General features: G+C 44.8%; 3 protein-coding genes across 3 annotated transcripts; 1 reads left to right on the top strand and 2 right to left on the bottom strand.

Annotated features, from left to right (window-relative positions):
* The first annotated feature begins 24 nt into the window (after positions 1 to 24).
* On the top strand, positions 25 to 4,063 carry F5B22DRAFT_584049 (uncharacterized protein). Its single transcript, XM_047973400.1, has 4 exons — positions 25 to 832; positions 918 to 1,527; positions 1,580 to 2,201; positions 2,268 to 4,063. Exons 1-4 carry the CDS (start codon positions 236 to 238, stop codon positions 3,841 to 3,843), a joined length of 3,405 nt encoding a protein of 1,134 aa, XP_047836579.1. The 5' UTR covers positions 25 to 235; the 3' UTR covers positions 3,844 to 4,063.
* A 506-nt stretch (positions 4,064 to 4,569) lies between these two features.
* F5B22DRAFT_584048 (uncharacterized protein) lies at positions 4,570 to 5,900 on the bottom strand (the record flags this gene model as incomplete). Its single annotated transcript, XM_047973399.1, has 3 exons — positions 5,441 to 5,900; positions 4,983 to 5,383; positions 4,570 to 4,910 (listed from the first exon to the last, which is right to left on the bottom strand). Coding segments are annotated over exons 1-2 (405 nt in total), but the record flags the coding sequence as incomplete, so codon positions are not given.
* A 4,928-nt stretch (positions 5,901 to 10,828) lies between these two features.
* F5B22DRAFT_25586 (uncharacterized protein) lies at positions 10,829 to 12,264 on the bottom strand. The gene is made up of 3 exons (XM_047970040.1): positions 11,705 to 12,264; positions 11,477 to 11,651; positions 10,829 to 11,417 (listed from the first exon to the last, which is right to left on the bottom strand). The coding sequence occupies exons 1-3, from the start codon at positions 11,855 to 11,857 to the stop codon at positions 11,017 to 11,019; spliced, it is 729 nt and encodes a 242-aa protein (XP_047836577.1). The 5' UTR covers positions 11,858 to 12,264; the 3' UTR covers positions 10,829 to 11,016.
* Positions 12,265 to 13,029: the final 765 nt, after the last annotated feature.

The following is a 13,029-nucleotide window of genomic DNA, read 5'->3' as shown; positions in this document are numbered from 1 at the left end:
AAGCTGATACAACGCCACCTTCGGCCTTACTACTCTTGGTTTGCATTTCTCTTTTTGCGGCAGGTTCGTAGCTTGGCCTTCATAAGATGCCAGCATAGAAGATTCACGAACTCGTAGATTGGCTTGCTTGACTTTCGCACATCGGATGCCCACGGGTCATCCTAGAACACGAACGTGACGCTAGGCCGTGGAACCTGACACGCCTTGATCCCAGTAATGCAGCCTGGTTCTAGCCATGCCACGATTTTCGAAACCCTCTTCTTTATCTTGGATACGAAGGAGATTTCATTCGCAACCACAGAGTCCAGATTCATTGAGCCAGGGTCATAGTGCCTCAACACCAGGGGCTTCTGAAGCTGACTCGGGTGTCCCAGCGTCAACGGAATGTTCAAATTCGGTGTGTACCAATGTAGCAAGCAGCTCAAACCCTTCGGAAGGCGCTTTTTTGAATAACGCACAATTAAACTCACAAAAAGAGTCCCCAAATCTCTGGGCAATTGCATTGGACCAGCTCTCTAAAGGCTCACCAGATGAACAGGCGTGCATACAACAGCTACATAAGGCAGAGCTTCTACCAACAGAGGATGACAAGCAATCAGTTATTGACAAACATTTCATCGATAGCGTTCATGACCTCGTTAAAAGAAAACTATTAGAATCCGATGAAAAGGCTCTCGAAGTTACCTTTCGGCAGAAAGCGTATCGTATCCGCGATGTCCTAGATAAAACGATAAGTTGCCTAAACAGCTTTAAAGAGGTCGGCGACATTGCTGTGAACTTTGACCCTGTACATGCGGCCCTACCATGGGCTGCTTTTCGGTTTCTGTTACAGGTGCGTTTCTGCTCACGCAGGAGCCAATGCTATCTCGAGTGGCATCACAACATCATCCCATATTTGGAGTCTAACCATAATGCAGACAATGTCAATTGGAGTGCAACAGATGGCGGAGATGGTGATAGGGCTCGAAAGATCAGTTCAGTTCAGCCTTCGTGGTAGCATATACGAGCAGATGTATCTCGATGGCACTGATGCTGAGCCTCAGCTTATCTTGCAAGCGGCCCTGCTCGATCTATATCGAACGTTAATAATTTGCATGTCTGACTCAGTGAAGTATCAAGAGTCAAGCTCGTTACAGAAAGCTATGACTGGAACACTTCAACCACAGCAATTCGCGAGCACATTAGACACGCTTGACGCTAAATCAGCCTGGGTCGAGACAGCCGTAAATATTTGTCATCGCCAAAAGATCATAGGACACCTAAATCAGACAGACATAAGGCTACGAGCACTCCTGGAGCGACAGCTGAGTGGAATTGATACCAAACTAACCGATGTATGGGCTGCGATCCAAGACCGTGAACGAATTGAGGCAATGCAGTGGATATCGCATGTCCCTTATGAGTCTGACTTCAACAATGTCAAGGCCACCCGGTTGAAAGGCACCTGTGACTGGCTGCTCACTCATCCAAGGTACGTCCAATGGACACAAAGTGCCTGTTCCAAAACCTTGTGGCTTCATGGTATACGTGAGTGAATATCTCTGTCGCAGTCACTGCACTTGTAACTGAGTATCTTTAGCTGGGGCCGGAAAGACACGATTAACATGCAGGGTAGTGGAATTATTAATGAAGGACCCATTGATCACTTCTGGCTGGGAGTCGCTAGCATACTTTTTCTGTGACCGTAATCGACCAGATCGTCAGGATCCAACTGCTGTGCTACGCAGCTTAGTACGACAAATGTCCTTCCAACCGCGAACTCAAGATATAATGGCCTGCACACACGACCTTTTTATGAGTAAGAAATCGAGGGGATTCGCCTCATCAGAGCTTACCATGGATGAGTGTCAGTCTTTGATGACTCAGCTCAGTCGAAGTCGTCCAAAGTCTACTATCATCATCGACGGGCTAGATGAATGTAATCCCAAGAGTCGACATGCTCTGTTAGAAGCCTTAGATTCCATTAGGACCACATCGGACCCAGGGATTGTGAGAATTTTCATTGCCAGTCGCGATGACAATGATATCAAAGATCAGTTCGGAGGTGGAGAGCACCTGAAAATACAGGCTGGAGACAACCAGGGAGATATTGAAAAGTACATTAACAACAAGATGCAATCATCGCGATGGTGCCGGGAGCGTATGTCTGAATCTACGCGTATCAACGTGCTCAATACTTTCAAACAGAAGAGTCAAGGAATGTAAGTCCTGGATGGGCTCTCCCTGGACCAAATAATGGGCCTTAATCTAACAAACTGCGAACGCAGGTTCCAATGGGCAGCAGTCCACATTGTTGAACTCCTTGAGCTGAAGTCCGACAGTTTAGTGTTGGAGTATTTGAATAAACTGCCAATTGGTCTCGAGCAAACATACCGACAGGTATACAAAAGCATTAACATACGCAAAAAGCATCTTACGGATCGAGCTTTCCAGTGGGTGATGTGTTCATGGAAACCACTAAGCCCCCAAGAGCTAGTAGTTGCTATTTCACAGGATTCTTCAAAGCCGTTTAACGCCGAGGTTGACATCGACATAGATATGCTTATGGACGCGTGTAAAAACTTTCTAGTCGTAGAAGATGGCGGAGATCGCAAGTTTTGCAGATTTTCTCACTTGTCAATCCAAGAATATCTAGAGCTGCACCATTTCACAAACACGGAGGCAGTCAGCTTTGTCCTAGATATTCACATCAACTACCTTGAAGTGGAGTTAAATGAAAGTATAGCCCCGACTGAGTGGCACAAGAGAATGAACCTGTGGCACCGGCAAGTAGAGATGGTGGATGGTAAGGTTTTACCAGCCACACGGGATTCAATGAAGAGGTTCTTAGGGCATCCAACTGAGAGCTCCCCAGCATATCGGCGCTGGATTCAAGAAATACTACGAAACAACGCCAATGCTGATGATAAGTTTGATGTCATATTACGCAATAGAAACGAAAGCGGAGAGGATCATGGCATCTCATGGGTCTGCTGCGTCGCATATTGCATGTACGATGTCCTACAAGATTGGCTACACACAGGAGTCTTGAAACCAGAGGATAATTATGACATATGGAGAATATTCCGCTCTAGGATTTGCAAGCCTTTGCGCTCAGTCACGAATTTGGGATCTTCTGGTCACATCAGGTGTGGGCATCAACTAGTTGCTGGAGGTGATTCTCGTCTTTCAAAGGTGGAAGCACTTCTTCAGCATGGAGCAGATGTCAATGCAAAACACCCGTACTTTGGCACGGCTCTGCAAATGGCTGCGAGCTTCGGCTCAACTGGCCTAGTGAGTTTACTCATTGGTCGTGGTGCTGATATCAATATAGCTGCTGGGAATTATAGTACCGCTATTCAGGCTGCAGCAGCTCATAGCAATAAGCAGATATGCGAGATTCTTTTAGAAAAAGGTGCTAATGTGAATACCTTCGGTGGGTTCTACTATACCCCATTGTGGGCCGCGGTCTACCAAGGCAACCCCGTTATAGCGAAAATCTTACTGCAAAGGGGAGCGGATGTCAATATGGGGAATGATCAGAACACGAAACCTATTCACGGGGCTGTTCTCTGGGGCCATGCCTCTGTGGTAAAATTTCTCATAGACTACGGAGCTGAGATCAACGCTGTTTCGTCTCGGTATGGAACCCCATTATATGAGAGTTTTACCGCGGTGAGAAATCCATCTTCGGAAGTTGTAAGTCTCCTTCTTGGCTCTGGGGCTCACTTAGGTGAATGCAATGACGCAGTGGCAATAGCTCAGCTACATTCTTTTGAGCGAGGGGAGCTCACGTGGCCAAATCCGCATGAGGACTTCGATTCTGGGTCCAACTGTACGGTCAACTTTGGTACCCCATGGTAGATTATAGCTTGAATAATGATGTTAGGCATATTGTTATATATTAGATAGAAGTAGGATGCTGGCAGGATTACTAGCAGTGTTGGAATTATAAATGGAGGCACCTCTTCTCTATTACTATATTCAACCTCTCCCTTGAAGCAATAAACTATATTATATATTAACTATAATCTTATAGTTGTAATAGATAAATATGAATAAATATTAATAAATTAAATAATAATATTAAAGTTAAATAAGGTTAATAAATGGAAGTAAAACTATAAAAGTTTATTAAATAATTTAATTATTTTAAGATTGAAAGACATTTATAGCTAGTTATTTAATGTGATTTTAATGGATATAGTCACGGCTCCTAGCCTTTGGGCTAGCCGTACGGGTGATAGTTCTATTCCGTAGCTTAGTCAGTAGCCCTACCGTAGCGTATATAGCCTAGTTGACGAAGGTCATGACCTGGCAGTCATCCTTTACTTCGTCACCATACAATTAACAGTGTTTCCAGTATTCACCGACGACACTGCACATTGCGCCCGTCGTGACAGATATTGTGATTAAATTATTTGAAAATCCTACTTTTTAGGAGTTCTATTGCTAGACTTCCCATCATTTATAAAAAATTAAATTATATATTACGTAAGGACTGCTAGGTAGCTAATATAATAATAAATCAATAAATCTACTCTCCTTAGATATTAATTAAATAAACGATATATAGAAAGACTTGATCAATGAATGTAGAAGGCAAAGCGATGTGTATTCTCTATGGTGCGTCCGTGTCTGGCGGTCTTCTGTCTCTCTGCCTCCGGGGCAGTCTGTGTCTTATATACATGAAGGAGAAAAGAAAAGAAAAGAAAAAAAATAATCATCACGTTTCTTTGCTGCATCGATTCTGCCCCTATCCCAGACCTGACACAACATCTATGCAATTAACGTTGTGCTTCTTCTCCAACTCTGGCCTGAGAGCCGAACTGACTCATTAAACTTACGCCTAGTCATTTTTCAATCAAGGCATTCGGAAGCATATAGCTCAGTAACAATCTTTCTTTTTTTCTGAGGATAAAGCTAGTACTCTGTATTCTAGTTTAGCAAAGAAGCAGTTATGTGTGACAAGCAACAATAAAGAAACAACGAAAGAATCTTACCATATAAGAAACAATCGCGACAGTTCCTCGGCAAGGTCCATATCAATAAAGATATCCATTCCTTTTGCGTCCTTGACGACGCAGAAGAAGTCGCACCTGCCGAGTCGGCAGACGTAGTGTAAACGCCCTGCCGCCCTATTGGAACCCCCGGTAACTTGACATTTGCTCGAATATCCACAGTGACACTCGGGGTTCATAGAATCGTTCCCACGGGAGTCATCAAAGACCAGGAATTTATCACAGTGCAGGCATTTATAGTACGGCCGTCCTGCGTTTCCGTTGCGATTGGGCGATCCTGTAATAAAACGCTCGCTGACTTGACCACAGCGGATGCACACGGGTGGCTGTGTTGGAGGTGACGCTAGTGTCATTCTCCTTATGCTAGACAAGTCGAATGAGATCTACTCATAAAATGTCAGTAGTAATACACTAGGAGTATCGTCATTGGAATAAATTACCAGCATGCTATCGGGATGGGGTTGTCAGGAGTTGGTATTCCTTGACTAAAACTGGGTTGCAGGTAGGCAGCACCTAGGTAGTAGGTAGATAGGACGTGGGGTTAAGGGCTCATTGATATGATTCCTGCCTTCTCTCACACTAGAAGGGGGGTTTTTCCTCCCTATATATTGGGCTATTTGAACTATCTCCACTCCTTCGGTGTAACCTCAGAGGGCGATCGATGATGAACTTAGGGTGCGGTTACGATCCCCCGTCAGATATCTTTTGTTGTATTTAATCCACCGTATTTACACCGAACACTCTCGCAACAGACACAGTTGTTCCTATAGTGTTTGATTTGATTTTGCCTCCAGGGGGTTCGTGTTTCTTTGTTGTGAGCTGCCTTTGTTGTGAGCTGCCTTTGTTGTGAGCTGCCTTTGTTGTGAGCTGCCTTTGTTGTGAGCTGCCTTTGTTGTGAGCTGCCTTTGTTGTGAGCGTCTTTGTTGTGAGCGTCTTTGTTGTGGCGTCTGTCACACGGTCAAGTCCGCCAAGACTCCAGAACCGAACATAACCGATACTACCCCTGACGAAGAATAAGGCTACAAGTGATTGGATAAGGTCAATCTGTTAGCGGCGAAGGAAAGGCCCAACGGGCAGAAGGGAGTCACAGATTGTATGAGGCCTGAATGAGCATAAATAGCCCAAGGAATCTCCTACTTCAAGGAAGAGAGAAACCAAGGCCCTAGAGACCCCTAGTAGATTATTATTGAATATGACTAAGTTCCAAGCCCTCTATAAGAGCCCTTGTCACAGCGTCTTTGTTGTGAGCTGCCTTTGTTGTGAGCTGTCCTTGTCTGAGATTTGTAAGCTTCGTAAGTGCGACACTAGTTCGTTGGCGGCTTGGGATACTAAATGGCTAAATGGTCTGCTAGGAATAGTTTCTTTGTTTTGAGGTTGTAAAAAGGCGAGGAAATACTTTAAGGAGTGGTTATGCTGGCTAACGAGACGACCGTGCGAAGCGTACAATTGGAACCGATACTTATAGGTCCTGTATGGGGACCCGAAACGCTTCAAAGCCTGTGTATAAATTATACGGGTATTTGGGAACCTTCGGTCCCTTTACCAAAGGGGGGAGGATGGAAGAAGGACGAGGGATGAGGATGGGCGGAGGAGGGGGATTATTAAGGAGATGGAGGGGATCTTAGGGGGAGAGAAAGGGTTTTAGGAATATAAAGTGAAGGTAGAGGAGGAATAAGCTAACTCCCCCCCATCACGGGCCACCTCATCACAGGCCGGCTACACTGTACAGTGTTTACGTACAAACTTAAAAAGGATAGTTATATAATTCTTATTATTAATAAAATTTGAATAAATAAAAGCTTTAAAATAAATATTAAATAACTACTATTTTAAATAATTAAATAGTTAGTTAAATTAAATTAAATATAGTTTTATATGTTTGATTAAAATATTAGTTGAATTACCCCACACCTAACTTGAATTTTTGTTTTTCGCACTTTGAACTAACAGACCACCCTAATCGTTACCTGCGGTACTCACATTTAAGCCCCCGCGCTGCACCACCATCGGTCTGTAACTCCTGCGAGTGCGGCCATGCCTAAATCTGTATTTCCTTACGAAGTAGGTACCTAATGCTTAGGAAACATCGCCGTATGTGCTGTTGGCTAAGGCCGGCGACCAGTAGTATGAACCAATACTAGAACTTCTACCCTTGTGCTGCATTGTTCCTTGACAGCGATATTGGCGTAGTGCCACCATAATCGGCAATTGTATCGTCAGTCGTCCGTGCCGTTGAACCTATTTCGTTGGCATGTAACTGTGACTAGAATACTAGCAAGAAAGGAGGAGTTCTAGGATGCATGGGCCAGTCTGTAGATTTGGTACCTAGATGGCAACTATGCGAATATTCTGCTAAATCAACTTTCTAGGTTTCGGCCTTGAGATGCTGGTTTCATGTTGACTCGTAATGTGACTGTTATGATATTTACGGCTGTTCATCACACCTGTTACTTGTTGTTCCTCCTGCCCCCTATTTCCGTCTTCGCTTTACCATAGCCCTCGTTCCGGCAAACAACCCCTCTAGGAGAGTTGCTAAGCCAATGATGAAAGGGACCAGCTGAACAAAGGAGAATAGAGTAGCGGAGGAGTTGGCAGCATCAAACCCGTTCCATTGAATGCTGCACTCAATAGCTACAATACTATATATCACCTGAATCAGACATGTCACGATGGCTTCAACGGCCATCGCGGATTCCCAGGGTTGATGCCGATCACGTGACAAAGTCTCAGCTTCGTCATTCTGTGCTGAGCTTTCATCTCTGCGTGAAATAGGCGCTCGTCCATTTTCGTTCGAAGTGGATTCGGAGATGCTTGAAAGCATTTATTCTTAACAGAAATGTTAGACGCTTTGAAGTCATTGGAGCGAGAACATAAATGGGATGCATACTAAAGATTATGAACCCAAGGCCCAAAGACCATAGCACCTCAAATATATTCGTGAATATTTCGAATTTCTTAAACCAGCCGTGTAAATCCTGATTACTAAAGAAAAAGGACGAGGTTGGATCTGCAGTAGGTCCCATACTGGATCTGCAGTATACAGGTGCCTGCAGCTATAACGGCCTGCAACGCGCCATTAGTACCGTTTTCCCTATACTATCTACACCTTCCTACACTTACCCCTTTTGCCAACTACTAACCTTTAACAACTTTTACAATCCTTTAATTCCATTACTTTTATAACTATTCGTTACTCTTAATACTTTACGCGTACCTTTTTATTAACTATCATAGGTTCTTTATCAATTAAATCACTTACTTTTAAAATATATAGTTGAAAAAAGGTACTGGTTAATAACCCCTGACAACTTTATACCTTACAACCCTTGATTTTGGTGCGTTTTCGAAGTATACAGTGTGTAAATATCTTAGCCAGCTGAAGTCGGACTGCTACCACCTGTATACTGCAGATCTAGTGTGGGACCTACTGCAGATCCAACCTCGTCCAAGAAAAAGGCCCTGTCGCCACATGGACCAGCTGGTAAAACATTGATGCCACGCCACCAGAACCAGGTTACTGCCAGGTCAACCAGAAGACTTTGCATCATGAATAAACAAGTCATAGTTACTATAGGGATCGAAGTGCGTAAGGGATATTCTTCCAACTCAGGGGCATAAGCCCCAACTATTCTAGGCCTTAGATTATTACATATATAAAGATAAATCTATGTTAATTACATTTTAAAGATGCACCAATATAAAACTCAAACTAGAACAAAATGTAGAGAAGGTGGGCTGCAATAAAAACTTCCCCGGGAGAAATGCTACACTTGCTTGTACTATATAGCACTGCCACGAGAAGTGCAAGGTGAAACCATAATGTAGCCGTAGGAATAAGTGTCGATGTTCTGCCTTTGGTACTCATTTTGATGAACGAACCGAATGTCTGGGCATAAAATCCAATGCGGACGCCGAGTCCATAAAGGTCATTGTTAATCCGGTCGCTTTCGGCTCTGCATCTTGTATCTCTTCCAATCAAAACTGAGCGTCCGGATGGAGATTTTGGAGAAAAGCATCCCGTCTGATAGAGGGTAAGTAATGCCAAAGCAATACTCACACATGTGCATCGGACAAGGAAGACGACGCGCTTGTTATTAACTAGCTGTGTGTCGGCAATAAGGGCTGAGAGGTTAGTGAGGTGTAGTGTGATCGACATGATAATCTGCCGATTGGAAATGTCCCAGTTCTAGCTTTTCTGTCTGAACCAGGCGGAAATTGGAAACATATCGAGGGACAAAAATGGTCAAGGAGCGTTTTTAAATGCCAGCAAGCGTCTCTCAATAATGTACTATCATTGAAAGAGGCCGCCAACTCAACGTGCAAGGTATAAGATGACAGAATAGGTACTGCCAACAACAAGTAAACTTGCTTTTCCAACGCCCCGGCAAGCCATAGTTCTAGCACAGCCATTCGGGTCACCCACCAACCAATATAATACCACTGACTTCAACAGACTTACTGCCAGACTGTGAGCTCCTGTTTCAAAGCGCCTTGAATTTTTGTAAGGCTGTAATTGATAATTATCATCATTATATGGTATGTGCAAGTCGTTCACCAAAGACGCCACATCAAACGCACCAGCTGGTGCGAGACTGTAGTCGTAAAACAAATCGACACACCGTCATCCTCCTTCCCATGCCGCGGAGTCTCATACTCTACGCCCGGGATTTCAGCCGCATTTCAGCCGAAGCTATCTCATTGCTTTTATTCACCTACAACCTTGTGCGGTGCGGAGACCGTCACTGCTACCCCGTAGATGTTAGCGAGGAAATGGAACTGCTTCCAGCCACTGCAAAGGAGGTTTCCGATTACACTTAGAATGCTTCTATCATTAACCTGTGTCTCTTACTATCGTGAGAAGAATCATTTTAATGTAAATCTCGCCGTTAGGTTGACATACTTCATAGTCCACAGGTGGCCCTAGCCGTGTTCCTCACCTTTGATATTCCTCATACTATCCTATCTAGCCCTTGCAACGAGATCATTGGATCTCACTCCTACTAGCCCTCCACGCTGCATGATGCATCAGTGAGTGGCAGTGCATACTCTTTATCACGGAACTGAATAGGAGGGCAGAGTAATACGCTACACCATGAAAAGATAGAAATGACGTTATCAGGTCAAGATCTTGCGCGTCCACTCTCAATTATATGGTACTGTGACAATCTTCAGGCACAGCCGAATTGAAACGCTTGGAGCCATTAATTTACTTAATATAGCTCATATATGAAAGTAGAGAAAAATAAATATTCATCTATACTTCAGATAAAACGGAGGCTAAGCAGCTACGAGGAGAAGCCTGCCGCACTGTCATCATGGGTTAGCAAACCCCTCTGTACAGAGTACTGAATGTTCCATTTGCGGAGGGCCCATATGTTTACTTTGACGGGGATAGCAATACAATAGAATCATTTCTTGCAAAAGATATTAACATTTTTGCAAGGTAAGGTTCATCATTTGGGATGTTACAGAGCTTGTAGGCCAAGTGGCATTTTTCAGGGCTGGGAGCCACCTGCCTTGCTCTTGTAGCATCGCATCCATGATTTTTATGGAATCGTAGCGTTCCCGTTCCATTTTGGCGAGATGAAGTACTACTAGATGGTGGAATGCATGTAGAAAATGAGCGTAATACGTTGTCATGACCCTAGTGCTATAGACGAAGAAACTTGCTGTGTAGAGGCTTAGCCTAGGCACGAAGGTCACCCCCCAATAGTTACACTTCTCACATTTTCAAAGACAAGAGTAGAATAAAAAATTCCGTGTTACAACGATATCATCCCCCTCTCGTAATGTTGTAGCTGCCATAGTATTCATCAGGCGTAGACCGCCAATTGATTGCTGGAGCTACAGAGCTTATTCCTGAGAAAAGTAAAAGGGTGTCAAGGGGGAAGCGCCGCATGTCGACCATAGTGTGCGTACACTGAATTTGGCTGGAATTTGATTTGTGTGCCTCTACTGTTTAGCTTTCCCATCGATTCCGCGTTCAATCGCCTCGAAACCCGATTTTTGATTATGGTCAAATAACGTCTCGTAAAAGATCATCGTTATCGACCGTGTCTCTTGAAGGATGGTATTGATATGGATCTACTCTTCTAGAAGGGGTGGCGCTTGTCGAGGGCTTATCAGTCATACGACTCTTTATTTGACCAGACTGGACAATGAGAAGCCGACCTCGTGACTGGCAGATTGATCCCAGGGGCTCTGATGCCAGCCTGCGAGTCGAAGACTCTATCCGAATCTGACCGGAGGCTCGAACAGGAATGAAAGCCAGCGACATCGTCGCAACTAACATAGCCACCGCATCGATTACCAAGAATAATCGTTCAACTTGTGTGACAGGTCTTCGATATCCCTCTACTATCTGTATAAGCCGGTACGCCGTTCGCAGGGTGATCGAAGCAGATGCACTGATTATTGCTGATATTTGAATTGTCAATTGAGCTCAGGGTATACCATAAAGGTATGTTGTCACATACCGGCTTTGAGCCATTTCGCCCGCGTGTTCGTGTAAGAAACGACGTATCTCGGGTCAAATTCGTGTCGCCTATTCCGCAGAGTGGCTACAAAAAGTGTTGCGCAAAGAACAAATGTGATAAGGGTAAGAAGTTGAACTCCCAATCCTGTTGCAGGGGCCCGAGCACCTGCTACAGCCTTGATTCACATCAGTAAACCGGCGAGGTAGATAGGTACAGGGGTATACACACAGGAGCAGAGGCATAGTCAACCGTTGACAGCATAGAACCAGTGAACTCTAAAGTGAGAGATATTATGGCCGTCATGGAGAGGATGAGTATGGGTCTCCAAGAATGGTACTCGGTCCTGAGGAATTGGATGAAATGAGGTACGGTCAAAATCATAGCGCCACAAATACAAGGTTGACCGAGGGTTATTCCAATGAGCAAAATGGTCAAATTGGTCCGGTTAATAAGATGGCTGTGTAATAACAACCTGAGGACGTAGCCAGCGACCTCCAAAGCAAGTCCGACGGCAATAACAATAGCGAAGCCCAAAGGTACCTAGCACCGATTGCTAGGGATATGGGGAGAAGGCTCGCAAAAAGCGCGAGGAGGATTGAGTGATTGAGAGGGTAATAATCGGGAGCAGTCAGGAAAGGTACACCTCGTCGAATCAGCCGCAGTCATAGCCACTACCAGCCAGCTCGTGATGTCTGATCAATCTAGGCTAGAGCGCGCTCAACACCAGATAGATAGACAAAGGTTTGACCGTGGAAATAGATAGTCATAGGTGGTACTTGGGGAAGTTGAGAGACTCAGCAAGAACATATAACAATGCACACAGAATTCCAAAGTAGCGGCGCCCTGTGCTCGCATCTACCTGGCCGGAATAATAAAGGGCTTGTGGTAGAAGGACCACGAAGTTGCTTATGACGGTCCATCGGTTGCATTGGTAGGACAGTTTGCTCAGATCACCTACCTCAATGTGATACAGCGTGTTTCATCATGCTATCTTATCGAGTCGATCCACCAACAGGTCAGCACGTATACCAAGTAAAGCACCGAGGCCAAAGGAAAACCGGTGGAAACATCTCGTCAATGCGTGGGAGCGTAGAGATACTGGGCGAGGTACCTGGCTAGATGATAATTTTCCAAATGGTGTCCTCAGCCAGGAGGCTGAGAATAGGTAGAGTAGATACAGGGCTGGCCCAACAATATGTTTCAAGCCGAAGTAGCCCCTGGTGCTCTGCCCAGCTTGTCTAGACGGGCCGCGACGTATAGCAAAATTGACTTAAGGCAGACAATAACATCACATGCTAGTGACTGTAACACGAGAGGCTCACTTGGAAGCGAGCAAGTTCGATCATATTCAGACATTCAGTTAGTTTCTCAAACCTCAAGCCCCGTCGCCAGCAGCGGAGCAACGCCTGTGGAAACTTGTCGCGGTAAGAGGGAGGCTCTCATCAGACTGAGGGCTTTAGTGGTCATATCGCCAAAGCGACTAGGTTCAGGAGCAGAGCCCTTTGAGATAGAACGCCTACTGAAGTAGTACGCATTACCTTATTTCAAAGATT

Source organism: Xylaria bambusicola, assembly GCF_022495145.1.
Source record: "Xylaria bambusicola strain CBS 139988 unplaced genomic scaffold F5B22scaffold_1, whole genome shotgun sequence".
In the NCBI taxonomy this organism is placed as follows: Eukaryota; Fungi; Ascomycota; class Sordariomycetes; order Xylariales; family Xylariaceae; genus Xylaria; species Xylaria bambusicola.
The sequence above is the reverse complement of the archived record's forward strand: the minus strand, read 5'-3'. Positions and strand labels throughout refer to the sequence as shown.

What these genes read in the sequence shown, in the direction of transcription:
- F5B22DRAFT_584049 (XM_047973400.1), top strand. Translation starts at nt 236, where the DNA reads ATGCCACGATTTTCGAAACCCTCTTCTTTATCTTGGATACGAAGGAGA. An exon ending in CTTTTCGGTTTCTGTTACAG is followed by an intron (nt 833 to 917) that starts GTGCGTTTCTGC and finishes ACCATAATGCAG; the next exon opens with ACAATGTCAATTGGAGTGCA. An exon ending in AAACAGAAGAGTCAAGGAAT is followed by an intron (nt 2,202 to 2,267) that starts GTAAGTCCTGGA and finishes CTGCGAACGCAG; the next exon opens with GTTCCAATGGGCAGCAGTCC.
- F5B22DRAFT_25586 (XM_047970040.1), bottom strand. Translation starts at nt 11,857, where the DNA reads ATGATTTTGACCGTACCTCATTTCATCCAATTCCTCAGGACCGAGTAC. An exon ending in TTGACTATGCCTCTGCTCCT is followed by an intron (nt 11,652 to 11,704) that starts GTGTGTATACCC and finishes ATGTGAATCAAG; the next exon opens with GCTGTAGCAGGTGCTCGGGC. An exon ending in GGCGAAATGGCTCAAAGCCG is followed by an intron (nt 11,418 to 11,476) that starts GTATGTGACAAC and finishes TTCAAATATCAG; the next exon opens with CAATAATCAGTGCATCTGCT.